Source organism: Sciurus carolinensis, chromosome 9, assembly GCF_902686445.1.
Source record: "Sciurus carolinensis chromosome 9, mSciCar1.2, whole genome shotgun sequence".
Lineage (NCBI taxonomy): Eukaryota > Metazoa > Chordata > Mammalia > Rodentia > Sciuridae > Sciurus > Sciurus carolinensis.
Window position 1 is genome coordinate 27,072,665 of NC_062221.1, and position 27,313 is coordinate 27,099,977.

At 35.7% G+C, this 27,313-nt stretch overlaps 1 protein-coding gene and 1 non-coding gene across 2 annotated transcripts in view; one reads left to right on the plus strand and one right to left on the minus strand.

The window, feature by feature from the left end:
* The window catches only part of Dock3 (dedicator of cytokinesis 3), a 712,604-nt gene that overhangs the window by 431,450 nt on the left and 253,841 nt on the right, over window positions 1-27,313 (minus strand). The window contains 1 exon segment of the mRNA XM_047563117.1: window positions 1,380-1,476. Coding sequence (XP_047419073.1) covers window positions 1,380-1,476 — 97 coding nt within the window.
* Trnam-cau (transfer RNA methionine (anticodon CAU)) lies at window positions 12,495-12,567 on the plus strand. The gene has a single exon. It is a non-coding gene; the product is annotated as a tRNA-Met (tRNA).

The window sequence follows — 27,313 nt, forward strand, 5'->3', positions numbered from 1 at the left end:
TCACATGAGGCCAGGCGGGGTGGCATTTGCCTGTAATCCCAGTTGCTCAGAAGGCTGAGACAGGGGATTGCAAGTTCAAAGCCAGTCTCACCAACAGCAAGGCACTAAGCAACTTGATGAGACCTTGTCTCTAAATAAAATACAAAATAGGGCTGGGAATGTGGCTCAGTGGTTGAGTGCCTCCGAGTTCAATCCACAGTACCTCACCCTGCAAAAATCTTATAAACTCAAGTTGTTAATTACTGATTAGACTTGACTTCACATAGAAAGTGCTAACATTTATATTTTAAATAGAATATCAGCATTGTAGCATTAATTTTTATTACTCTAAGCACATGGAAATATGGAAATCTTTTTCACATGCTTACTGGCTATCCATGTATCCTCCTTAATGAAATATCTATTCAAGTCATTTTCTCATTTTCTGACCAAACTGCTTTGTTACAATTCAGTTCAGAGAGTTCTTTATATATTCTAGATATAATTCTTTTGAGGGATATGTGACTTACAGATATTTTCTTCCAGTCTATAGTGTTAATTTTTTTTCATCCTTTTAACAGTGCCATTCATGGAGCAAAAGATGTTAGTCTTTATAAAGTCCACTTTATCAAGTTGTTCTTTTATGGATTATGCTTTCAGTGTCCCTAACCTTTCTACCTTCTTTTCCCTAACATTTGGAGTTTTCTGGTAGGGAGTTTGTCTAGATGTTATAATTAATGGAAAGATTAAATTGGAATATGTGTACTGCATCATGTACAGAACCCAGACCTTAAGTGAAATGGTAAATGGCCATCTCATATAGAAGTCAAATACTGTTATTTATTTTTAGTGTAGGTATTATAATTACTTGTATATCTTATCATCTTCAACTCTCTTAGGTTCATAGAAGATTTTTTATAATAATTTGTCTTTATTTGGTTTCTTTATTATTTTTAATTAATTGTTAGTCTACTAAAGTATCATATGTGGCATATACTCTAAGCTTAGTAGTTGTAAGAAACTACTATATACAATTTCCTGGTCCTTAGTCACTATTAGGATCACAAACAATGAAAGTTAAACACTCATGCTTTGTTTGTTTGTTTTTATAAAAGCATGTAGGGATACAGCAATCCATAAGACAGCTAAGATTTCTGGTGCTATGGAAATCACATTCTAGTGACCAAAGTAGGGTAAGAGGGACCACAGGCATATAAACGTGTTCACTTCAGACTGGAAAAAACCTAGTCTACTATGTTTCAGTTAATATTAGGAATATACATTTGAAAACCTGATAATATTCAAAATTTACGAAGAGCAGAATTGGATTAGGTTAGAATATTTCTTTAGTAGGTACAAAAGAATTTTAATGCTATCGTAAACTATAAACAACTACTTACAACATAAAGCTGTTTCCACAGACTGGCCCATTCTTGAAGAGTTGCTGTAACCTCAGTCACAATGGAATCTTCGAGTGGAACCACAGTTTCATACTGCCTAGAATCACAGACACAATATACAGAGACATTATTTTTGATACAACCTTAGAATATGTCTGCTTCATTTTTTTAATGTTTAATTGAAATTTGACATTCATGCAAATAGAAAAATATGTACATTTAATTGATTAAAGACCTTTTGCAGTGATATTGTGCAGTGGTGTAAGTGGGCTGAATTAATGTAAAAACATTTGGATTTTACTATATAACTCCTAATTTTTTCCATTTTCCTTTTTTCTGTGTTCTTTTTTAATTTGTTCTTTTTATATATATATGAAAGTAGAGTGTATTTTGCTGTATTATACAGACATGGAGTGTAACTTATTCTATTAGGATCCCATTCTTATAGTTGTACATGATAGAGACTATAAGACATGGTTTTTGGCATGAACTTTAAGCATTAAACATTTTTTATTCAATAAAAACCATAACATTACCAAAGCCTTGCTTAGATTACTTTAAAAAATTATTTGTGCCCTTTAGATTTTTCCTTCATGAAAAATGGCTTATACCACTGGCTTTTTAAAAATCTGGAAGGCAGGGAAGATAATGGATTCTTTTTAAAAAATTATATGAACTCCCTTATGTTGGTATTGTTTTTTCTTAAAAATAAGTGTCAAAAAAGAATCCTACATCTGGTAGAGGAATTGTGACCAAGAAATAGAAAGGTGCTTTGGATTCTCTCAAAGCATCTCATAAGCAATATCCACTAAGATGCCAATCCCTGTGCTAATGATCAAGAATTTATTAGGAACAAAAAGGAAAGTGTTCCTTTCTTCAGAGAGCTGTTGGTCTAGATAAAGAATCAGAGTGATAAATAATAAGAAAATAGATATGGACAATGATAAATCTAAGAAGGAACTGAAAAGGTGACAATGGGAGATTTTATCTTGGGAACACAATTTAAGATGAAAAAGTATGTGAACTCCTCTCTGAAAAAGTATTAAGGGCCAAAACACTCAAAAAAACAACTTGACAAGAAAAAGTGTGTCAGGAGAAAATCAGGAATGGTGTCACTAGCAAAGGGAAAAAATACACAAAAATATACTGAATTGATATCACATATTCAAGATGAAGAAAAGGATGGTATAGCTGGGATCTGCTCTCACAGGGACTTTTTGAACAAATAAAGATTTCGAATTTTAACATTATAACGTGAATGAAAAGTTACTGAAAGCAGGGATTTAACTTGATAATATTTTATAACAACTACACCAATTTTGAGGAATATTAAAATAGTTTCTGGGACTAAAGAGTTGACATATGATATAATGAGATTATTAGAATCCATATTCTGATCTGTTAGCCAAATAGAACATTATCCACTCAGAAGGAGCACAAGAAAATGTATTACACAAAATTAACATTAAGTATCATTTCTTCCTAAAGGAAGATAGCTGACAAAGCACTGCTATGTTCAAAAATAACTCAGTACTGTAGAAATGAGATGATGTACCCCATTTGTGTAAAATGAATCAAAATGCAGTGTGTAAAAAAATAAAAAATAAATATTTAAAGAAAAATAATAATAAAAAATAAATATGGCATTGATTATAGGTTTTCCATGGATGACATTTATCTGGTTGAGGAAATGCCCTCTTATAAGAGGCTGAGAGTTTTTTCATTGGAAATGCTTGTTGAATTTTAGATTAAAAAAAAAAGACTCAGTGCATTATGTTGAGTACAAATGAATGTTTTTATTATGTTTTATGATTTTATTCTGCTTTGTATACTTTACTTCAGTTGATAAAAAATTACCTTCAAATAACACTGCAGCACTATTAATATGTATCAAATTTACAAGCTGACTAAAATAAAAACTTTTATCAAGGGCTTGTTGAGAGGAAAATGTTACAAAGATGACATAAGAAAGATGGCAAAATAGGTGTTTTCTACTGTCCTCTAACTACAGAAACTTCGATTTGACAACTACCCATGGATAAAAGTCCAAAGGAGAAGTTTCAGCACTCTGCTGGAGCAAAAAAAATAAATCCAAGAACAGATACACAGAAAAGTGTAGAAATAAAGTTCTACTCCATCTGAATCACCCCTCCCTTAAGATGTCAGCTTAGTGCCAAGAGAAACTCTCTCAGTCCACAATTTCTCCCACAGTGAAAAGTGAAACACAGTTAAGTGAGCACCCATCTCCACTACCCATGTAAGCTACTAGCCAAGAGGCCCACTTCTTTCTCACTACACTCAGAATACTGAGGTGATTAATTTGTCTTAGTACTGGGGGGAGGTTGGGAACAAAGAAAGTATGTGGACCCTACCAACACCACAGAATCTATCAGAAAGCCCACCAACAAGTTGCTTGTTTTGCACCACCCGTGAATCCCCTTCACAACTGGCTCAGTGGTACTTTAAATGTTACGCAAGCCTTACCTACCTCTTCCAAGTCAGCTCCACAAGCACTGCTATACAGACAGGGAGTGCAAGTGTATTTTTTTTCCTTTTATGGATCTGGGGTTGAACCCAGGGTGCTCTTCCACTAAGGAACATACCTACTCCTTTTTGAGACAGGGTCTTGCAGAGTTGCTGAGGCTGGCCTCAAACTTGTGATCCTCCTGTCTAAGCCTCCCAAGTAACTGATATTATAGGTGTGTACCACCATGCCTAGTGAGTATAATTATCATGCACAGACAGGCAGCATGACGCTGAGGATTTGAAAGAAGGCACACAAAATTGAGCATTTTAGGAAATTGTCCAAGAGAAAACCAATGGGAGACTTACAAGACCTAGCAGGCTTTTGTGGAATCAAGAGAAGAAATACAATCTTAAGAATTCCTCTCCCAAGAGGAAACAAGAGGTATAGAGTAGCTGCATCCATAGAAAAGATCTGAGAGGGTCTGGTAGTTCCTACCCACACTGCTTGGTGAAGGTATTTCTTTCCTGAAGTCAGTCAGTTAAGACTGGTGGAGGTGACTCCATCTTCAAAAGGGAAAACAACAACATGGGACTGCAAGGAACACAAAAATTAAGAAAAAATGGTATATATAAAGGAGCAAAATAATATTCTAGTAACCAATACCAAATAGGTGGTGTTTTATGTATTTCCTGCCAAATAATTCAAAATTATTGTGTTAAGGAAGCTCAGTGAGATGCAAGAAAAAGCAGGCAAAACAATGAAATCTGAACCATAACACATGAATAAAACAAGTTCAATAAAGATAATTCATTTTAACAAGAACCAAAAATGGAGATGAAGTATACAATAACTAAAGTGAAAAAATGCAATAAAGTGCATCAAGAGCAGACTTGATCAAGCATAAGAAAGAACCTGGGAACTTGGATATAAGTCATCTGTATATACCAAAGAAGAAATTTAAAAAAACGAAATGAAGACAGTCTTTGGGAGTTCTGAGATACCATAACAATAGAGCTAACGATTGCATTATGGGAATTTTAGAAGGAAAACAAAAGGAGGGAGAAGGTTATTAAAAAGAAATAATGGTTGAAAACTTCCCAAATCTGGGGAGAAATATGGACATACAGGGACATGAAGCTCAAATTATCCAGTTTCAAATTAATGGAGCGTTCACACTCAGTGAAGTGTGTCAAGTGAAGTGAACTATAATCAACCTGTCAAAAAAAATCAAAGACAGAGAATTTTCAAAGCAGCAAGAGAACAGAGGCTCTTCACATACAAGAGGCTCTTCACATACAAGAGGATCTTCATGAGTTTCCTAGAAGATCCCTCAGCAAAAAGCTTATTGATCAAGAAAGAGTGGATTGATAAAGTCAAGGAACTAAAAGAAAAGCTACCTGTCAATCAAGAATACTTTGCCCAGAAAAGCTGAACAAAAGCTAAGGGAGTTCATTACTAAATCTGCCTTGTAAGAAATGATAAAGGGAGTACTTAAAGATAAAATAAAAGGATGCTAATCAGCAACATGGAAACATATGAAAGTGTAAAACTTTTTTAGTTAATTAAGAATATACTCTATTACTGTAGTCAAACTCAGAAAACTCTAATGGTGGTATGTAAATCACTTATAGGAATTAAAATACAAAACAGTTGAAAGTAATTGTAGCTACAATAATAATGGATACACAACAAAAAGATATCAATTTTGACATCAAAAATTAAGGGTGGGTGAAGAGAGTTTTTAACCTTATCAAAATTGTTATCAGTTTTAGTTTTATACAAACCTGAGGATACAATAAAGGAAAAACTTCTATAAGATACATAAACAGGTGAAGAAAAAGAAACCAAAGCACACAACTACAGAAAATAATAAAGAGACAAATAACAAGAAAGGACATTGAAGTAATCAGGGAAATGCAAATCAAAACAATAATGAGATTTCATCTCACTCCACTCACAATGGCAGTCACCAAGAATACAAGTAATAAGAAGTGTGCGCAAGATGTGGGGAAAAAGGAACACTCATACAATGCTGGTGTGAGTACAAATTAATGCAATCGCTCAGGAAAGCAGTATGAAGATTCCTCAAAAACACTAGAATGGAGGTAGAGAGGAAAGACAGTAGAGTAGAGAAAAGTTGCATTCCAATTTGTACCACAGGGTGAGACCAAACCACTGGGTGTTCAGCTTTTTCTGAGCAAGGTGGGTGAAAGACGAATTTCACTAAAATTTAATATTGTCCGCTCAAAGTGGCTTAGGGACTCAGAAATTTGGATAAGATAAACAAAGAAGTCCACTGACACAGACATAGCAAGGGGGAGTAAAGCAAACCACATTTCAAGCTGTACCATGGTGGTGTCATGGTGCAGAAAAATCTGAGATCAAAAACAAAGCCTAAACTTATCTGACCGAAGAGATTGCACTGCAGGTGTGTCCTTAAAAACCACACCTTGATACTTAAATAAGCATTCTTTGTATCTCAGCTGGTCTCCAAGGGCTGATGGGGGAGCCATCTTGGAGTACACCCCTACAGCATCTGTGGGACTTGGGAGATCAGAAACATACACAGCCACAATATCCTAGGCAGGCATCTATGCAGGGACCTAGGTGGTGACTTGCTGAACATGAGAGAAACAGAGTAGACTGTATCCAGAGGTATTCCAGTTAAAAGAGCAAAGGGGAGCCTTTCTGACTGTTGAAGCTGGTCAGGAGGCTGAGTGAACAGGGGATGAGTACACTCAGGGACTAATCCTGGGAAGGCTGTGTTCCTGGGAAGCAGTGAGTGGAGCCCTTCTGCCCCATGACTGGATTTCTTGGGAGGTACCTGAAAACCAAACCCATGGAAGTAATCAGCTAATGTCTAGCCCTAGGGGTGGGTCAACATATTCTGTCCAAGCAACACTCCACTCAACAAAGCCCAATTAAACCTGAGGCCCAACTACACTTCAGTGCCACCTGCTCAAACTCCCCTCACAGAACACTGCAGAATCAGAACACTGGGGGTACACTAAACTGGTCTGAGGGATTAAAATACTATGTGTCTTAATCCATCCTGCCTCATAATGGTGAGAAAATTGAGGCTTCTATCAAACAGCTTCAATCTTAGGCTACTCCAACTGTTAACTCAGAGAGAAACACAAAAACAGGAAGGGGTTAACATCTCCCAATCCTAGTTCCATAACTAGTACATAACTCAAGAAAAATTAGAGAGACTCTTAAACATAGAAAAAAAATCACTCAACCCAATCAATAAATGGGCTAAGGAAATGGGCAGACACTTCACAGAAGAAGATATACAGGTGATCAACAAATATATGAAAAAGTGCTCATTATCCCTAGAATTAGAAAAACCACCCTAAGATTTCATCTAACTCCAAAAAGAATGGCGATTATCAAGAACACAAGCAATAATAAGAGGTGGTGTGGAATACATTGCTGGTGGAATTCAAAATTGGTACAGCCCCTCTGGAAAGCAGTACAGAGATTCCTCAGAAAATGTAGAATGGACCCACCATTTGACTCAGCTATCCCACTCCTCAGTTTATATGCAAAGGAAGTAAAATCAGCATACTACAGTGATGCAGCCACATCAATGTTCACAGCAGCTCAATTCACAATAGCTAGATTGTGGAATCAACCTACATGCCCTTCAACTAATGAATGGATAAAGAAACTGTGGTATATATACACCATGGAATATTACTCAGCCATAAAGAAGAATAAAATTATGGCATTTGCTGGTAAATGGATGAAGTTGGAAAATATCACGCTAAGTGAAACAGGCCAAGCCCCAAAACCCAAAGGCTGAATGTTTTCTCTGATAAGTACATGACAATATATAATGATGGGGGGTGGCGGGAGGAAGAGAAGAATGAAGGAATTTTGGATGGTGTAGAGGAAAAAGGGGTGGTAGGGGTGGGAATGGAAAAACAGGAGAATGAAACAGACAGTATTACCCTATATGTGTATAATTACATGAATGGCGTGAATATACATTGTGTACAACCACAGAAATGAAAAGTTGTCACCCACCCCCGCAAAAAAAGAAAAAGAAAAAAATCACTTATTCCAGTTAAATATTTAGACTACCTCAGTGGAGAAAATTCCTTTAGTCTTCACCAAGATTTATATGTGTGTGTGTGTGTTTTCCTTTTCAAAAATTTAATGTAATTATACATGACAGTAGAATGCATTTTGACACATCATACATAAATGAAGTACAACTTATCATTCTGCTGAATGTGATATGGAACTACACTATAGTGCCATGTAATCATGCATGCACAAAGGTTAATAATGTCCAATTAATACATATTTTTAATTTAAATATACATTATTTTTCCCTTATTTCATCAGTGTGTGTGTGTGTGTGTGTGTGTGTGTGTGTGCGCACACGCACATGTGCATGCACAAGTATATAAATTCTGGCTATCTCGATTCTTTCAGGGACATACATGCATACACTTATTTGTCGTTTCTTCCTCTCACATACAATGTTTTAAAATGAAATTATGTATTCTAGCATTGTACTATGAGGGTTTGGGTTCATTGGATTCTGTATCTTTACTTGATTATTTTCATTTGTTTACATATCATTACTCTTTCTAACTTATCTTCTTTTGGAAATGCCCAAATATTATTGTTCTCTCTCTCATCTCTCAATGCTGGGCTGCTTCTATTTTTCACCTCCCTCTATTAAAACAACACCTGCTACATATCTTCTGCATTCTATAAAATCGTACTCTTTTCCAACTGCCAAACAAATTTCCTTTTCCCCTAATTAACAGAATTTTTAACATCATTCGGAACTAATTAGTTTATATAACACCTGCCCTCACCATTAATGCTAGTACAGTCATTACCACTGTGGACGATATAGCTGACATCTGCTATTTGCTTTAAAGCCAGAGCTGGTTCATGATTTCTGTTCTCACTACTGACAACTGCTGAACCCACCATTCCTATTTATTGGTGGCAATTAATGTTGAGGACATTAACACAACTCACTGCTTGTTGTTTGCAACAACTGTTATTGCTATTTATTTTGCTCCCATTCTGTGAGATACTGGGAACATGCAGGGACACTAAAAGTTCACAGGTTTAAAGATTCTGCAAGAGAAATAAAGATCCATTCACATTACTCCAACTCAAAGAAGAGAGGAGACAAAAAGCCCCAAACCATTAACAAGGACTCAAGGAAGAATAACCAGAGAGAGAACTAGGGTTCCACCAGTGGGCATCTACCCATACATCAGAGAGAAGTTCCAAAACAAGTAAGATAACTGCACACAAAAGGACACGCACAAACAAGGGAGGTAGAGGAATCCAATTGATGTGCAAGAACAAGACCTCTGAAAACATGAGAAAACAGGCAACTCTCCCCCCGACTTCATAATCCCCCAACAAAGTATTCCTACTGATAGTGAGGTGGACAAAAACCCAGAGAAAGATTATTTAAAAAAAAAAAAAAACTGATTATCAGAAAGCTCAATGAACTAAAAGAAGATCTAAGGAAGGAATTGAGAGCAATTACAGATGAAAGACCACTTTAATGAAGAAGCAGATATAGTGAAAAGAAACCAAGCAGCACTCCTAGCAGCACTCGAAATGAAAGACACAATCAAATTAAAAATGAAGGCATCACTAACATGAAGGCATCACTATCAGATTAGACAGATTAGACAGAAAACCTCAGCTCTTGAAGACAGAACTTGAGGCACTGAAGACAGGCCATGTGATTGTGAGTACACAGAAAGCAGGGAAGGGGAAGAAATTATAGAACATGATCAGAAAAATGCAAGAACTCTGGGACAACACTAAAGGACCAAACCTGAGAATCACTGGGATAGATGAGAACATGGCATGAAGAACATTTCAATGAGATAGTTACAGAAAACTTCTCCCACATCAGCAACAAGATAGACATCTGCACACAGGAGGCTTACAGGACCCCAGATAGACCCAGCCAAATGAGAAGTTCACCGAAACCTATCATAATCAAAATGCCTAACATAGAAAACAAGGAAAGAATATGAAAAGCTTCAAGAGAGAAACATCAGGTCACATTTAGAGGCAAACCAGTAAGGTTCACTTCTGATTTCTTAGCTCAGACCCTAAAAGAAGGGGGGGCCTAGAATGAGATGTTTCAAACCCTAAGAGAAAACAACTGTCAGCCAAGGTTACTACACCCAGCAAAACTCAGTTTCAAATTTGAGGGGGAGATAAAAACATTCTACAACAAGAATAAAATAAACAAAAAGAATTCATGAGCACCAACTTGCCACTACAAACAATAGCCAAAGATAAACTTCGCACAGGGGAACTAAAAACAATGCTCAAGTTCCACAAAAAAGGAAGTTCAACAGAAGAACAATCCACTAATTGAGTTTCAACACAAGATAAAATATAGCTAAAAAAAAAAAAAAAAAAAAGGCAGGAAACCACAAACACAACCCCATATATCAACACTGAATGTTAATGGTCTCAACTTCCCAATTAAAAGACACAGATTAGCGGAATCGATCAAAACAACAAGCTCCAACTATGTGCTGTGTACAGAAGACTCATCTTACAGGCAAAGATCCCACAGGTGAAAGTAAAAGGATGGCAGAAAATATCCCAGGCATATGACTGAATAAATAAAGCAGGCATAGCTATTCTCATATCTGACAAAGCAGATTTCAAGCAAAAATGAATCAGAAGAGACAAAGAAGGCCATTACATCCTAGTAGAGGGAACAGTCCAACCAGAAGATACTTATGCTCCAAATGTCAATGCACCCAATTACATGAAAAAAAAATACTCCATGACCAATAATTCTGGGGGACTTTAGTACACCCTCATCACCAATAGACAGGTCATCAAAACAAAAAGTCAACAAAGATATCTCCAACATAAACAACACTATAAATCAAATGGACCCAATGGACATCTACAGAATATTCCAACCTAAACCAATTGAATTTATCTTCTTCCAGCTGCACATGGAACTTTTTCTAAAATAGATCATATTTTAGGCCACAAAGCAAATCTTAGCAAATATAAAAAACTGATATAATCCCTGTATCCTATCAGATCATAACAGAATGAAGTTAGAAATCAACAGCAAGAAAATTAATAGGAACCACATAAACACATGGAGATGAAACAATACTCTCTTAAATGAAGAATGTATCAAAGAAGAAATAAGAATAGAAATCAAGAAATTTTTAGAAAAAAGTGAGAACAAAGACACAAATATCAAAATCTCTGGGAGAGTATGAAAGCAGTTCTGAGAGGAAGAGATAAAGTGCTGAGTGCCTCCATTAAAAAGTTAGACCAAAACAATTTTTTAAAAATTAGACAGACCTCAGATAAATAAGATTATGCTTCACCTCAGCACTTTAGAAAAAGAACAACCTAATTCCCAAGCCAGTAGAAGATAGGAAATAATTAAGATTAGTGTCAAAATCAATGAAATTGTAAACATAATGAAGAGTTGGCTCTTTGAAAAGAAATAAAATTGACAAACCCCTAGCCAAAGCAACCAAAAGAAATGGTGAGAAGCAGCAAATCAACATGATCAGAGATGAAAAAAGAGGTATCCCCACAGACCTATCAGAAATCCAAAGGATTATGAGAGCCTATTTTGAAAATTTATACTCCAATTACCTGGAAACTCTGGAAGATATGGACCAATTTCTAGATACATATGATCTGCCCAACTGAACCCGAAGGCATAGAAAACCTAAACAGAACCCCATCAAGTAATGAAACTGAAGCAGCAATAAAAACTTGCGCAGGAACTGATTGATTCTCTGCTGAGTTCTACCAGACCTTTACAGAACCATTAATAGCAGTCTTCCTCAAATTATTCCACAAAAAATAAAAGGGAAAAAACACTCCCAAATACTTTTTATGAAAGTAGTAGAACCCTGATAGCAAATCAGACAAGGACACATCAAGGAAGGAGAACCATAGACCAATATCCTGATGAACATAGATGCAAAAATCCTTAATAAAATATCAGCAAAACTCATCCAAAAACACACAAAGAGATATTACACCATGATCAAGTGGGTTTCATTCCAGGGATGTGAGACTGGTTCAACATATGCAATCAATAAATGTAATTCATCACTTAAACAGAATTAAGGATAAAAATCACATGATCATCTCAACAGATACAGAAAAAGCCCTTGATAAAACCCACCCCACGAATTCATATTAAAAACACCGGAGAAGCTAGGGATTGAAGGAACTTATCTCAACATCGTAAAGGTCATTTATGACAAATCCAGAGCCAACAATGGAGAAAAGCTAAAAGCATTTTCATTAAATTCAGGAACAAGACAGGGTTGTCCACTGTCACCATTCCCATTCAATATAGGCCTCAAAATCCAGATTGCCAGAGCAACCAGGCAAGAAAAGGAAATCAAAGGGATACAAATAGGAAAAGAAGAAATCAAACTAACTCTGTTTGCCAACAATATGATCCTATATCTAGAAGATTTAAAAAACTCTACCAGAAGACTTCCAGAGTGAAGTAGCAGTCAAGATCAACACCCATAAATCAATAACTTTCCTATACTCCAACAGTAATTCAGCCAAGAAAGAAATCAGGAAAGACCATCCCCTTCACCATCACTTCAGAAAGAGTAAATAGGGCTGGGGAGATAGCTCAGTTGGTAGAGTGCGTGCCTCATAAGCACAAGGCCCTGAGTTCAATCCCCAGTACCACCAAAAAAAAAAAAAAAAAAAAAAGAGTAAATACTTGGAAATTAATCTAACCAAGAAGGTAAAAGAGCTCTACAATGAAAATTACAGAACACTTAAGAAAGACATTGAAGAAGACCTTAGAAGATGGAAAGACTTGCCATGTTCTTAGATAGGCAGAATTAATATTGTCAAAATGGCCATAATACCAAAAGCAATATACAGATTCAGTGCAGTTCCCACCAAAATACCAATGAAATTCTTCACTGAATTAGAAAAAAAACAATTCTTAAATTCATTTGGAAGAATAAGAGAATAGCCAAAGCAATACTGAGCAAGAAAAGTCAAGCAGGAGGCATCACAATACCTGATCTGAAATTGTTCTATAGAGCTGTAGTAAGAAAAACCTCACAGTTTTGGCTCCAAAATAGACATGAAGACCGATGGATCCACAAACTTGTAGCCATCTGATATTTAGTAAATGTGCCAACAGTCTTGGAAAAGACTGACTTTTTAACAAATGGTGCTGGAGAAACTCGATAGGTGAATTTTGGATGCAGAAAAATGAAATAAGATCCCTCTCTCTCACCTTGCACAAAACTCAAATTGAAATGGATCAATGACTAAATTATGGGTTCATCCCTCATGCCCATCAATTGATTAATGGATTAAGAAACTGTAGTATATATACATAATGGAGTTCTACTCCATCGTTAGAATGAATGAAATTATGGCATTTGCCAGTAAATGGATAGAAATGGAGAATATCATGCTAAGTGAAATTAGTCATATGCAGTAACCAGAGTAAAATAAAGGAAGGTGGGGGGAAAGGATTGGATAACATAAAGGATCAAATACAAATTAATAGATGAGCAAAATAAAATCTAGTGGAATACAGGAAGGTGAAGTGGAAAGGGGAGGGAGAACAGGAGGGAAAAACAGTAGAGACAAGGGAGAGATCATAAACTGAAATTGATTTCCATGCATGTATAAGTTTGTTGGAATGAACCCAACTTATATATATAAACATAAAACTCAAAATAAAAAACCAACAAGGAATGGAACCACCAAAAGATCCAGCTATCCCATTCCTAAAGTATATATCCAAAATATTTAATGTCAGCATACTATAGAGAAACAATTCACAATAGCCAAGTTAAGAAACCAGTCAAGATGCCCTTCAACAGATGAATGTATAAAGAAAATGTGGTACATATACACAAGAGTATTAGCCATGAAGAAGAATGAAAATATGGCATTTGCTGGTAAATGGATGGAACTGTAGACTATCATGCTAAGTGAAATAAGCCAGACTCAGAAAGTCAAAGGTCAAATGTTTTCTCTAATATGTGGAAGCCAGTCCAAAATAAACAGGGGTAGAAGGGGGGAGAAAGAGATAAAAGGAGAAGAGGGGGATTCCACTGAAATAGAGAATGATCAATGGACTAGATGAAGGGGATTTAGGGGGAAGGAGAAGCAAACAGAGAAGGGTAGAATATCAGAATGAATCTATCTTTCCAATAAGTGTGTGTGTGCACACACCACAGTAATTCTCTCCATCATGTATATACATAAGATACTAACTATTAAAAAAAAAACCTAAATGTAAATAGCAGAAAGATCAGTAGAGGGAAGGGAACAGGGAGAAGAAGTAGGGGAGAGAAAGGGGAAGAACTGGGGACTGAATTAGAACAAATTATATTCTATGCTTTTAATATTATGTAAAATGAATCCTATTGCTATGCTTAATTAAAGACAATCAATTAAAAAAGAAAGGAGATTGAATTGACAATAAAAAAAAAAATCTCCCACCAAGAAAAGGCTAAGACTGATGACTTCACTGGTGAATGTTATTAAAGTCATTTAGAGAAAAAACTAATGCCAATTCTTAAATTCTTCTGAAAATTGAAATGGCAGGAACAGAAAAGGTTTTGGAAACCTATGGGGCCACTATAAGCCTATAGGGGGAAATCTGTAATACCCCAGAACTGCACTGCTAGAGGGGAAGATACATAAACAACATGAAAAAACAAGGGAAGAAAATGATCCAAACAAATCTAGATTCTATAGTAATAGAATCCAATGACATTATGTTAGAAGAAATGTCAGAAAAGGATTTCAGATTATACATGATTAAGATGACTCGCAAAGCAAAGGATGAGATAAGAGAGCAAATGCAGGCAATGAATGATAATACCAATAAGCTGAAAGAGCAACTGCAGGAAGCAAAAGATCATTGCAACAAAGAGATAGAGATTATAAAAAAAAAATCCTTGAAATGAAGGAAACAATAAACCAAATAAAAAACTCAATGGAAAGCATCACCAAAAGACTAGACCACTTGGAAGACACAACCTCAGACAATGAAGACAAAATATTTAATCTGGAAAATAAAGTTGCCCAAACAGAGAAGATGGTAAGAAATCATGAACATAATCTCCAAGAACTATGGGACATCATGAAAAGACCAAATTTAAGAATTATTGGGATTGAGAAAGGCCCAGAGATACAAACCAAAGGAATGAACAACGTATTCAATGAAATATCAGAAAATTTCCCAAACCTGAAGAATGAAATGAAAAATCAAATACAAGAGGCTTACAGTACACCAAATGCACAAAATCACAACAGATCCACACCAAGGCACATTATAATGAAAATGCCTAACATTCAAAATAAAGATAGGATTTTGAAGGCTGCGAGTGAAAAGCATCAGATTACATATAGGGGGAGACCAATACGGATAGCAGCAGACTTCTCAACCCAGACTCTAAAAGCTAGAAGGGCCTGGAACAACATATTTCAAGCTCTGAAAGAACATGGTTGCCAACCAAGAATCCTATACCCAGCAAAACTAACCTTCAGATTTGAAGATGAAATAAAATCCTTCCACGATAAACAAAAGTTAAAAGAATTTACAAATAAAAAGCCTGCACTACAGAATGTTCTCAACAAAATATTCCATGAGGAGGTAATGAAAAACAACAATGTAGGTCAGCAAAGGGAGGAACTACCTTTGAGAAAAACCATTCAAAGGAGAAACCAAGCCAACATAAAAACCAAAAATAAGCCCAAATGACTGGGAATACAAATCATATCTCAATAATAACCCTGAATGTTAATTGTCTAACTCATCAATCAGAAGACATAGACAGAATGAATTAAAAAGAAAGAACCAACGATATGTGCCTGCAAGAGACTCATCTCATAGAAAAAGACATCCACAGACTACAGGTTAAAGGATGGGAAAAAACCTACCACACACACAAGGACTCAGTACAAAGGCGGGGGTTTCCATCCTTATTATCAGATAAAGTGGACGTCAAGCCAAAGTTAGTCAGAAGGGATATAGAAGGACATTTCATACTGCTTAAGGGAACCATAAATCAGGAAGACATAATGATAGTAAATATTTATACCCCAAACATGGTGCATCCCTGTACATCAAACAAATCCTTTTCAATTTCAGGAAACACATAGACCACAACACAGTAATTCTTGGTGACTTTAATGCACCGTTGTCACCACTAGATAGATCTTCCAAACAAAAACCAAACAAAGAAACCATAGAACTCAATAACACAATCAATAACCTACACTTAATAGACATATATAGAATATTCCATCTATCAACAAGCAAATTCACTTTCTTCTCAGCAGCACATCGAACCTTCTCGAAAATAGACCACGTTATGCCACAAAGCAGCCTTTAGGAAACGCAAAAAAACTGAGATACTACCTTGTGTTCTATCAGATCATAATGGACTGAGAGTAGAAATCAATAACAAAATAAAAAACAGAAATTACTCCAACATCTGGAGACTAAATAATATGCTATTAAATGAAATATGGATAACAGAAAACATCAGGGAGGAGATAAAAAAATTCTTAGAGGTCAATGAGAATGGCGATACAACATATCAAAATCTCTGGTACACTATGAAAGCAGTACTAAGAGAAAAATTCATTTCATAGAGTGCATTCAATAAAAGAAAAAAATCAACAAATAATTGACCTAACACTACAGCTCAAAGCCCTAGAGAAAGAAGAACAGATCAACACCAAAAGTAGTAGAAGACAGGAAGTAGTTAAAATCAAGCTGAAATCAAAAAATTGACAAAAAAAAGTTGGTTCTTTGAGAAAGTAAACAAAATAGACAAACCCTTAGCCACACTAACAAAGAGAAGGAGAGAGAAGACTCAAATTACTAAAATTCGTGATGAAAAAGGAAATATCACGACAGACACCACTGAGATACATAACATAAAGAGAAGCTACTTTGAAAATCTGTATTCCAACAAAATGGAAACTACCGAAGACATTGACAAATTTCTAGAGACATATGCTCCTGCTAAACTGAACCAGGATGACATACACAATTTACACAGATCAATATCAAGCAATGAAATAGAAGAAGCCATTAAAAACCTACCATCCAAGAAAAGCCCAGGACCAGATGGATTCTCAGCTGAGTTCTACAAGATCTCAAAGAGAACTCATTCAATACTTCTCAAAGTATTCCAGGAAATAGAAAAGGAGGGTACCCTACCAAACTCATTCTATGAAGCTAATATCACCCTCATACCCAAACCAGGAAAAGACACATCAAGGAAAGAAAATTTTAGACCAATATCCTTGATGAATATAGATGCAAAGATCCTTAACAAAATATTGGCAAACTGTATCCAAAAACATGTTAAGAAAATTATGCACCACGATCAAGTGGGGTTCATCCTGGAAATGCAAGGATGGTTTAACATCCATAAATCAATAAACGTAATCCATCATGTCAATAGATTTAAGAATAAGAATCATAGGGTTATATCACTGACGCAGAAAAAGCGTTCGACAAAATGCAACACCCCTTCATGCTCAAAACACTAAAAAAATAGGGATAGTAGAAACATACCTGAACATTGTAAAGGCTATTTATGCTAAGCCCATGCCCAACATCTTTCTTAATGGAGAAAAACTGAAAACATTCCCTTTAAAAACGGGAAGAAGACAGGGATGTCCTCTTTCACCACTTCTATTCAACACTGTCCTCAAAACTCTAGCCAGAGCAATTAGGCAGACCAAAGAAATTAAAGGTATACGAATAGGAAAAGAGGAACTTAAGCTGTCACTATTTGCTGATGACATGATTCTATATTTAGAGAATCCAAAAAAATCCACTAGAAAACTTCTACACCTCATCAATGAATTCAGCAAAATAGCAGGCTATAAAATCAACACGCATAAATCTAAAGCATTTTTATACACAAGCGACGAAACATCTGAAAGGGAAATGAGGAAAACAACTCCATTTGTAATAGCCTCAAAAAAAAAAAAATACTTGGGAATCGATCTAACCAAAGAGGTAAAAGATCTCTACAATGAAAACTACAAAACACTGAAGAAAGAAATTGAGGAAGACCTTAGAAGATGGAAAGATCTCCCATGTTCTTGGATAGGTAGAATTAATATTGTCAAAATGGCCATACTACCAAAAGTGCTATACAGATTCAATGCAATTCCAATTAAAATCCCAATGATGTGCCTTACAAAAAGAGAGCAAGCAATCATGAAATTCATCTGGAAGAATAAGAAACCCAGAATGGCTAAAGTAATCCTTAGCAGGAAGAATGAAACAGGGGGTATCCCAATACCAGAACTTCAACTATACTACAAAGCAATAGTAAGAAAAACGGCATGGTATTGGCACCAAAATAGACAGGTAGGTCAATGGTACAGAATAGAGGACATGGACACAAGCCCAAATAAATACAATTTTCTCATACAAGACAAAGGTGCCAAATATATGCAATGGAGAAAAGATAGCCTCTTCAACAAATGGTGCTGGGAAAACTGGAAATCCATATGCAACAGAATGAAATTAAACCCCTATCTCTTGCCCTGCACAAAAATCAACTCACAATGGATCAATGAACTTGAAATCAGACTGGAGACCCTGCATCTTATAGAAGAAAAAGTAGGTCCAAATCTTCAACTTGTTGCCTAGGATCAGACTTCCTTAACAGGACTCCCATTGCACAAGAAATAAAAGCAAGAATCAATAACTGGGACAGATTCAAACTAAATAGCTTTCTCTCAGCAAAGGAAACTATCAGCAATGCGAAGAGAGAGCCTACAGAGTGGGAGAATATCTTTGCCACTCATACTTCGGATAGAGCACTAATTTCCAGAATATATAAAGAACTCAAAAAACTCTACACCAAGAATACAAATAACAATCAACAAATGGGTTAAGGATATGAACAGATGCTTCACAGAAGATGTACAAGCAATCAACAAACATATGAAAAAATGTACACCATCTTTAGTAATAAAGAGAAATGCAAATCAAAACTACCCTAAGATTCCATCTCACCCCAATTAGAATGGCGATTATCAAGAATACAAGCAACAATAGGTGTTGGTGAGGATGTGGGGAAAAAGGTACACTCGTGCATTGCTGGTGGGAATGCAAATTAGTGCAACCACTCTGGAAAGCAGTGTGAGATTCCTTAGAAAACTTGGAATGGACCCACCATTTGACCCTGCTATCCCACTCCTTGGCCTATACCCAAAGGACTTAAAATCAGCATAGTACAGAGATACAGCCACATCAATGTTCATAGCTTGCCAATTCACAATAGCCAGACTGTGGAACCAACCTAGATTTCCTTCAATTGATGAATGGATAAAGAAACTGTGGTATATATATACAATGTAATATTACTCAGTTATAAAGAATAATAAAATTATGGCATTTGCAGGCAAATGGATGAAATTGGAGAATATCATGCTAAGTGAGATAAGCCAATCTCAAAAATCCAAAAGACGAATGATCTCGCTGATAAGTGGATGATGACACATAATGGGGGATGGGAGGGGGGCAAGAATGGAGGAAGGAGGGACTGTATAGAGGGAAAAGCGAGGTGGGATGGGTGAGGGGAATGAAAAATGTAACAGAATGAATCAAACATCATTACCCTATGTAAATGTATGATTACGCAAATGGTATGCTGTTACTCCATGTAGAAACAGAGAAACAACATGTATCCCATTTGTTTACAATAAAAATAAATTTAAAAAAAGAAAAAAAATCAACATACAAAAAACAGTAGCAATTCTATACACCAGCATATAACTATACTAAAAGGAAAATGTTTAATTTCCATTTATAATAACATCAAAAAGAATAAAATACTTAGGTATAAATTTTGCCAAGGAGGTAAAATATGTATACACTTAAAAGTATAAAACAATGTTCAATGAAATGAAAACAGAAGCAGAAAGACATCCCTTGTTCAAGGATCTGAAGAAGTAATATTCTTAAAATGTCCACACTACTCAAAGCAGTCTAAAATAAAAATTCCAATGGCATTTTTCGTAAAAACAGGAAAAAAAAACCCTAAAATTCAATTGAAGCCAAAAAAGACCCTAAAGAGTCAATGCAATTTGAGAAAGGAAAAAACCTGGAGGCATCACACTTTCTAACTTCAAACTATATTACAAAGCTACAGTAATCAAACCCGCATAGTACGGGCAAAAAAATAGACAAATCACCACTAAAATAGAACAGAAACCCCAAAACAGACATGTCAAGAATATACTATGCATAATATATAAAAATACACACATATATAATATCTAAAATTAGGTATGTGTGTGTACCCACACAATTATTCCATAGGGGAAAATGTAGAAACCTCTTTTTTTGCTTATTTATTTCTTTTTTTTTTTTTTTTTTTGGTGGTGCTACGGATCAAACCCAGGACCTGGTACATACTAAGCAATTGCTCTACCACTGAGTTACAACCCCAGCCCCAAGAACAAACATGTTTAAGGAGCATACGAAAGACTGTTTTAATTGAGACTACAACTGGAAAAGGGCATCATGAGTCTATATGGGGAGTTTTTATTCTTTGTTCCATACTTTCTATATTGTTTGAGTTCTGTTTGTTTCATTGTTTTTTTCAGCATGTTGTATAATGGCTGGCTTGTTGCATTGTTGTGCTGTCTGATATAATAATTAAAAGCATAATCATATGCGGCTGCTGAGCACCTAAAATGTGGCTTATCCAAATGGAGATATGTTGTAAATGTTAAGCTATACACTGGATATTGAATATGTAGTATAAAGCAATAAAAGAAAATAAAATTTAAAAAAAGAATATACTATGTAGAAAGGATAGTCTCTCAATAAATAATGTTGGAAAAAAGTGGATATTCATAAACAGAAAAGAAAAAATTGGATGTTTTCTTACACTATACTCAAAATTCAACTAAAAATGTTGACTAAAGACTTAACGAAAGACCTAAAACTCCTATAAGGTAAAAGCTCTATAATACTAGTCTTGGAGTGATTTTTTGGATTTGCTACCAATAGCACAGGTAACAAAGAGAAGACAATTAAGTAAGCAATATGAAGCTAAAAAGCTTTTGCACAGCAAGAAAAACAAAATTAAAAGGCATCCCAGAATGGGAGAAAATATTTACAAATCATATATCCAATAAAGGGTTAATTCAAAATATATAAGTAATTCCCACAATTTAACAGCAAAAAAAAACCTTAATAAACAATTCATTTAAAAGGGACAACAAAACTGAAAAGACTTTTCTCAGAAAAGAGACTATGAATGGCAAACAGGTATACGTAAAGATGTTCAAAATCACTAAGCAGAAAGGCAACACAATAAAAACCAATTTTTCAAAAAAAGAGTAAAAAAGTGACACATTTATTCTATTTTCACCAGCATCCTAGGTAGAGACTCCAGACTCTACCTATCATTTTTAGTACTATTATAAAGATTTTGAAATAAACATGGTTTAATTTATTATAGTTTCCTGAAGTAAATCATATCGACTTTTTCAGATGAAGAATAAGCCAATGATAAATGTCCTGAGAAAAAGTCAGAATGACTTACTACACTTATCTCCTCACACCTATTAATATGCTATTATCAAAAAGTGAAAAGTTATGAATTAATGGCACTATGTTAAAGATGGCAGAATAGAGGAGCTCCCCATGGTGTAAAACCAAGAAAGTGGGTAGGCAGCTTCTCTATGGGGTGGATGAAGAAAAAAGGGGGAACTTTATTAGAAATCAATACTGGATATTCAAAGCAGATCAGGGACTCAGGAGGTTGGATATGATAGAATAAGAGAGAAATCCTCTGCTTATTTAATCTCCAGGATATACTAAGTACTCAAAAAACTTAACACCGAAAAATCAAATAACCCAATCTGTAAATGAGCAAAGGAATTGAACAGACACTTCACAGAAAAAATACAAATGGCCAACAAATACATGAAAAATGCTCAACATCTCTAGCGATTAGAGGAATGCAAATCAAAACTACTCTAAGATTTCATCTCACTCCAGTCAGAATGGCAATTATCAAGAATACAAGCAACAGTAACTGTTGGCAAGGATGTGGAGGGGAAAATGTACACTCGTATGTTGTTGGTGAGACTACAAATTCGTGCAACTACTCTGGAAAGCAGTATAGACATTCCTCAGAAAACTTGGAATGTAACCACTATTTGACCCACTTATCCCACTCCTCAGTATATACCCAAAGGACTTAAAATCAGCGTACTGTAGTGACTCAGCCACATAAATGTTTATAGCAGCTCAATTCACAATACCTAAGCTTTGAAACCAACTTAGGTGCCTTTCAACAGTCGAATGGATAAGGAAAATGTGGTAAATATACATGATGGAATATTACTCAGCCATAAAGAAGAATGGAATTATGGTACTTTCTTGTAATGGATGGAACTACTAAGTGAAATAAGCCAGTCCCCCCCCCCAAAAAAAAAAAAAAAAAAAAACAAGGGCCAAATGATGTTCTCTCCCATATGTGGACACAACAGGAAGCGGGGAAGAAAGAATAGAAGTTCACTGGATTAGACAAAGGGGAAGGAAGGGAAGGGAGGGTGAATAGGAAAAAGAGTAGAATGAATTGTACATAACTTTCTTATATTCATATATGAATACACAAACAGTAAAAGTCCACACCATGTATAAGAATGGGATCCTAATTAGAATAAGTTATACTCCGTGTATGTATGTCAAACTGTCTACTGTCATGTATACCTAAAAAGAACAAAAAATACATAAACAAAATAATTTTTCTAAAAAACATCCTCAACAGCGTGGGGTTAAGTCCAATGTTTCTGTCTTTCTCCAAAAGTTGCTAGTTGTTGCCAAAGCTGGTGACAGTAGTTCCCAGTAGAGGGTGGGGCACACTGGTAATGTACAAATTGTGTATTTTTGTAGTGGGTATGTGCAGAGTTCTAAGTTGGGAAGATCCAATAGTTGGGATTTAGTCTTGGCTGACTTTTGGAATTCTGTCAGTGGATATTTGAGATTTCATCCATACCTCCTATTGCTGGGGAGATGCTGATCTCTGCTGAATATCTGGATCCACCTCAGAGGTCTCCCATAAATTTCACTTTTAAGGTCTAAATGTCCACAGGTTTCACATTCATTTTACACACAGTAAATTATCTAATACAGAAACTCCCTGTTATTAACATTATTAATATTATTATTATTATTATTATTATTATTATTAACAGCTTCCCAATAGCTCTTATGGGGCATCAGAAACAAAGAGAGGTCTCTCTCCTTAATATCTGGGGCCTACTACCCTAGACAAATTTTGTTGGTACCTATTTCAGTCACACCAGTCCAGGTACACTCTGGGACTCAATAGGTAACTTCTAGGTCACCTGGCAACTTCCTTTATGAATTCTCAATCTCCTGCCTCTGCTCATGGCCACAGAGTACTTATAAATATTTCCCACACTGACCACCTCAGTTCCCACTAAACTATTTGCCATGCCTGCAGGCTGAAACGAATTGAGTTGCTTTTCACTTAACAACTTTCCCCCACTGACTGAGGGTCCATTAATATCAGCCTCCCTCTCTATTTCACAGGTTTCCCTATGAAATATTCTAATATTCCACACCCCCACACTGATGCACTTTCTTTCTCTCTGCCTATACTCCCCCTCTCCCATCAGTACCTGTGACCCATCACCACTATCACCAGTCAAGATGTCACAAGATGAACATATTACTTATACTCAAATTTTCTAACTTTCTGTATCTCTATGGTTTCTTTTACTGTCCAGTATTGAATTCCAGTGAGTTCCCTTAGTTATCCATCTCATTTAGAAGCACTCTTCCTTCTGGTCTGGTAAGGAAATGCTGAGTAGTGCACCCTTCATCTAATCTTTCATCTTCTCCCCTTTATCTAAATAATTTCTTTTCTTGATTTCCAAAATACTGTTTCCTGTCTCCATCTACTGAACTGGCTACAACTCTTCAGCCTCTTCTGCCTGATTCCTCTGTTCCTCCCAGTTCTACACACTAGTTCCCAAGGGTTCTCTGTATTTACTGCAGTTCCTTTCCATCTACATTAACTCCTTTAGTGTTTTCACCCAGCCCCCTGGCTTTAGATACTGTCTGAATATTAATGATTTCCAACTTTATCCCAAAACTCCACACTCAGCTATCTGCCTATTTGATATCTCTGAAAGTCATTTCAAATTTAACATATGCAAAATGGAATTATTTGGTTTTGTACCTTCCCAAACTTATGCATCTATGTAAGTAGCAACTACATCCTTATTCAGACCAAAAACCCTGGAGTCATCTTGATTTCTCTTTTGTCTACATGCTACTAGAAATTTCTTGTCAGCTCTAACTCCAACATTTATACACTACTTTACCTCTTGTTCTCACTCCAGTGAATACCTGTGTCTATGCCCTCATGACATCTTCCATGAACAATTATAATCTTCCATTCTCTTTTTCTCCTTTTACAAGTATTTGCTTTGTGGTCATCATGAGGCTTATGTAAAATATAACACCCTTTTTTGATCTCATGGAGTTAATACACTGAATCACATAAAAACTCTACAATTTTAATTCCTACCACAAATCTTATTATTGATGTCCCAATTAACATCTATTATGTCTTGGATGAAAAACTGTTATAGCTAGAGTTATTCTTAATACTTCTGTGTTTTAACTTTAATACTAGAATAAGTGATTTACATTACATCTGTATAACATGACAGTGTTCTGTATATTTCAATACATTCACCGTTACACAGGAGTTCTGTATTTTCATAGGCTTTCATGTTGCTTTAAGTTGTTCCAACTTAAAGAAATCTATTCAGCACTTTTAGCAATGTAGGTCAAGTGGTAATGAACTCCCTTAGCTATTATTGCCTGGGAAATCTTTTCTCTCATTTTCATCTTTGAAGTAGAGTTTTTCTGGGTACAGAAATGGGTTTTTTAAATGTTTTATTTGTTTTTAAATGTTTTATTTAGATATATATGACAGTAGGGTGTATTTTGACATATTATCATACTTGGAGTATAACCGATTACAATTTTGATCAAGAAATGGGGTGTTTGTTTGTTTGGTTCTTGGTACCAAGGATTAAACCCAGGATGCTTAACCACTAAGCCACATCCCCAGCCACATATATATACATATATACATATACATATACATACACATATATATATTTTTTTAAGAGACAGAGTCTTGCTGAGTTACTTAGGGCCTCACTAAGTTGCTAAGGCTGGCTTTGAACTTGCAATCCTCCTGCCTCAATCTCCTGAGCTTCTGGAATTATAGGACTGTGCTACTGCACCTGGTCGGGGTACAGAAACCTTGGTAGGTTGGGGCAGGGGGTTCCCTTGAGTACTTTGAATACATTATTCCACTACCTTTGTACTGACATGTTTCTGCTAAGAAATGTGCTAATAGTCTTATGGAAGTCTTCATTATATATTATTAGTCCCTGTTCTCTGGCAGCTTTTAAATTTTTTATCTTTGACTTTTCAAAGTTTGATTATAACATGTATTGATAGTTATAAATTAATTTTAATAAGTTCTTTGGGCTTCAAGATTGATGTCCATTTCCCCCCCAAGATTGGGAAGTTTTCAGCCATTATTCTTTAAATAAGTTTTTTTTTTGACCCTTTCTCTCTCAATTGTCATTCTGGTAATTTCAAATTATATATCCTATTTTGCTTGCTAGCATCATATACACTCCTTAGGCTTTCTTCTCTCTCTTATTCTTTCTTCCTTTTGTTTCTCTGAACAGATAATTTTAAGTAACCTATCTCTGAGTTCACTGATTCTTTTATTTGATCAAGAACACTGTACTATTCAACTTCTCTGGTGCAGTATTGTATTCTTCAGCTCCAGACTTTATGCTTAGTTCTTTTCCCCGCTTATGGTTTCTATCTGTCAGTCATATTGTTTATCATTTCCCTGATTTAGTTTAGTTGTCCATCTCTATTTTCTTGTAATTCACTAAGCTTCTTTATGATGATTATTCTTAATTGTCAAGCAATTAAAGAACTCCATTTCTTAAGGGTGAATTATTGGCTATTTATTTTGTTCCTTTTGTTGCATCATATTTCCCAGATTCTTCATATCCACTGCAGCTTTGCCTTTGTTAGTGAACACTTAAAAAAATAAACAATTCTCCTTGTGTTTATGGTCTGGTTTCAACAGGGAATTACCCTCACCAGTCACACAGATAATCTGGGAATGTTCTGAACCTTTTCTATGGTTGTGCAAGTACCATTCCTCACTTCCTCCTGGGAATCTCAGGTTGTTCACATTCTCCCAATCTCTCAAAGTCATGCTGGCCACAGTAAGTCTTTATCTTAAGGAAGTGCACTAAAAGGTCAGGACTGCAGAAACATGCTCTGCTCCTATCTTTCTCCTAGGATCAAAGTCTCAGAGTTTTGCACCACTAATCTCAGAGAGCTGTGCTAGCTGCAGTGAGCTGCCCAATTCTTTGTTCTTACCTGCTTCCACAGATTTAACTACATAGGTTACTTTAGCACTTGAAATGAAACAAGATTAAAAAGAGATCAATGGAATGACCAAAAATGCCAGGGATACTGAAAGTACACTCAACTTACTCTTTTTTGTTTTTTTGACCAAACAGAGGAAACTCAGACTGAAGCAAATACTGACTTGGTCAGAATGTGGAAGGAGATGACATGGAAAAAGTGAAACTGCTTTGATTCAAATTGACTATTCTCTGTTTTGTGCTCCTCTGGGGTCCTGCAACACCTTCACTGAATTTTGGACCTGTCATAAGAATGAACTGCCCCACACAACATTGTTAAATCAGTTTGGGGAGAGGCAAGGCTTCCTATTCTGCCATGTTGCTGAAGCCTTGAAAGACTACCACTTTGTAACTGAACTGTATTCCACCACACAATACCTAATTGAAAAATTCTCTGCAGAAGAAAGCCAAAGCAAACATGGAGCTTTTCTTCTGTGCATACCTTACACTTCAGGATCAGAGACTATCAAAAGCCTACCTATAATTGTTCTCCACTGCCTGAAAACAACTTTTTAAAAATACTTTCTATAGATTTTAAAACTATTATTCTGGACCACTAAATACTGAATATCTGGATATGAAAGTTGATTCTAGATGGGTTTCTAAGATTTATATCCAAAACCAGGTTTCTCTGCTATCACGAAGAAAGACTGCATTCAAGAAATATAACTCTTGTAATTCTTTGTACAGCCATAAGTTCAATACTTTCCCTAAAGAAACTGATTCTTGTGCAGTCAAAATATTCTTCCTTAACAGGACTCCCATTGCACAAGAAATAAAAGCAAGAATCAATAACTGGGACAGATTCAAACTAAATAGCTTTCTCTCAGCAAAGGAAACTATCAGCAATGCAAAGAAAGAGCCTACAGAGTGGGAGAATATCTTTGCC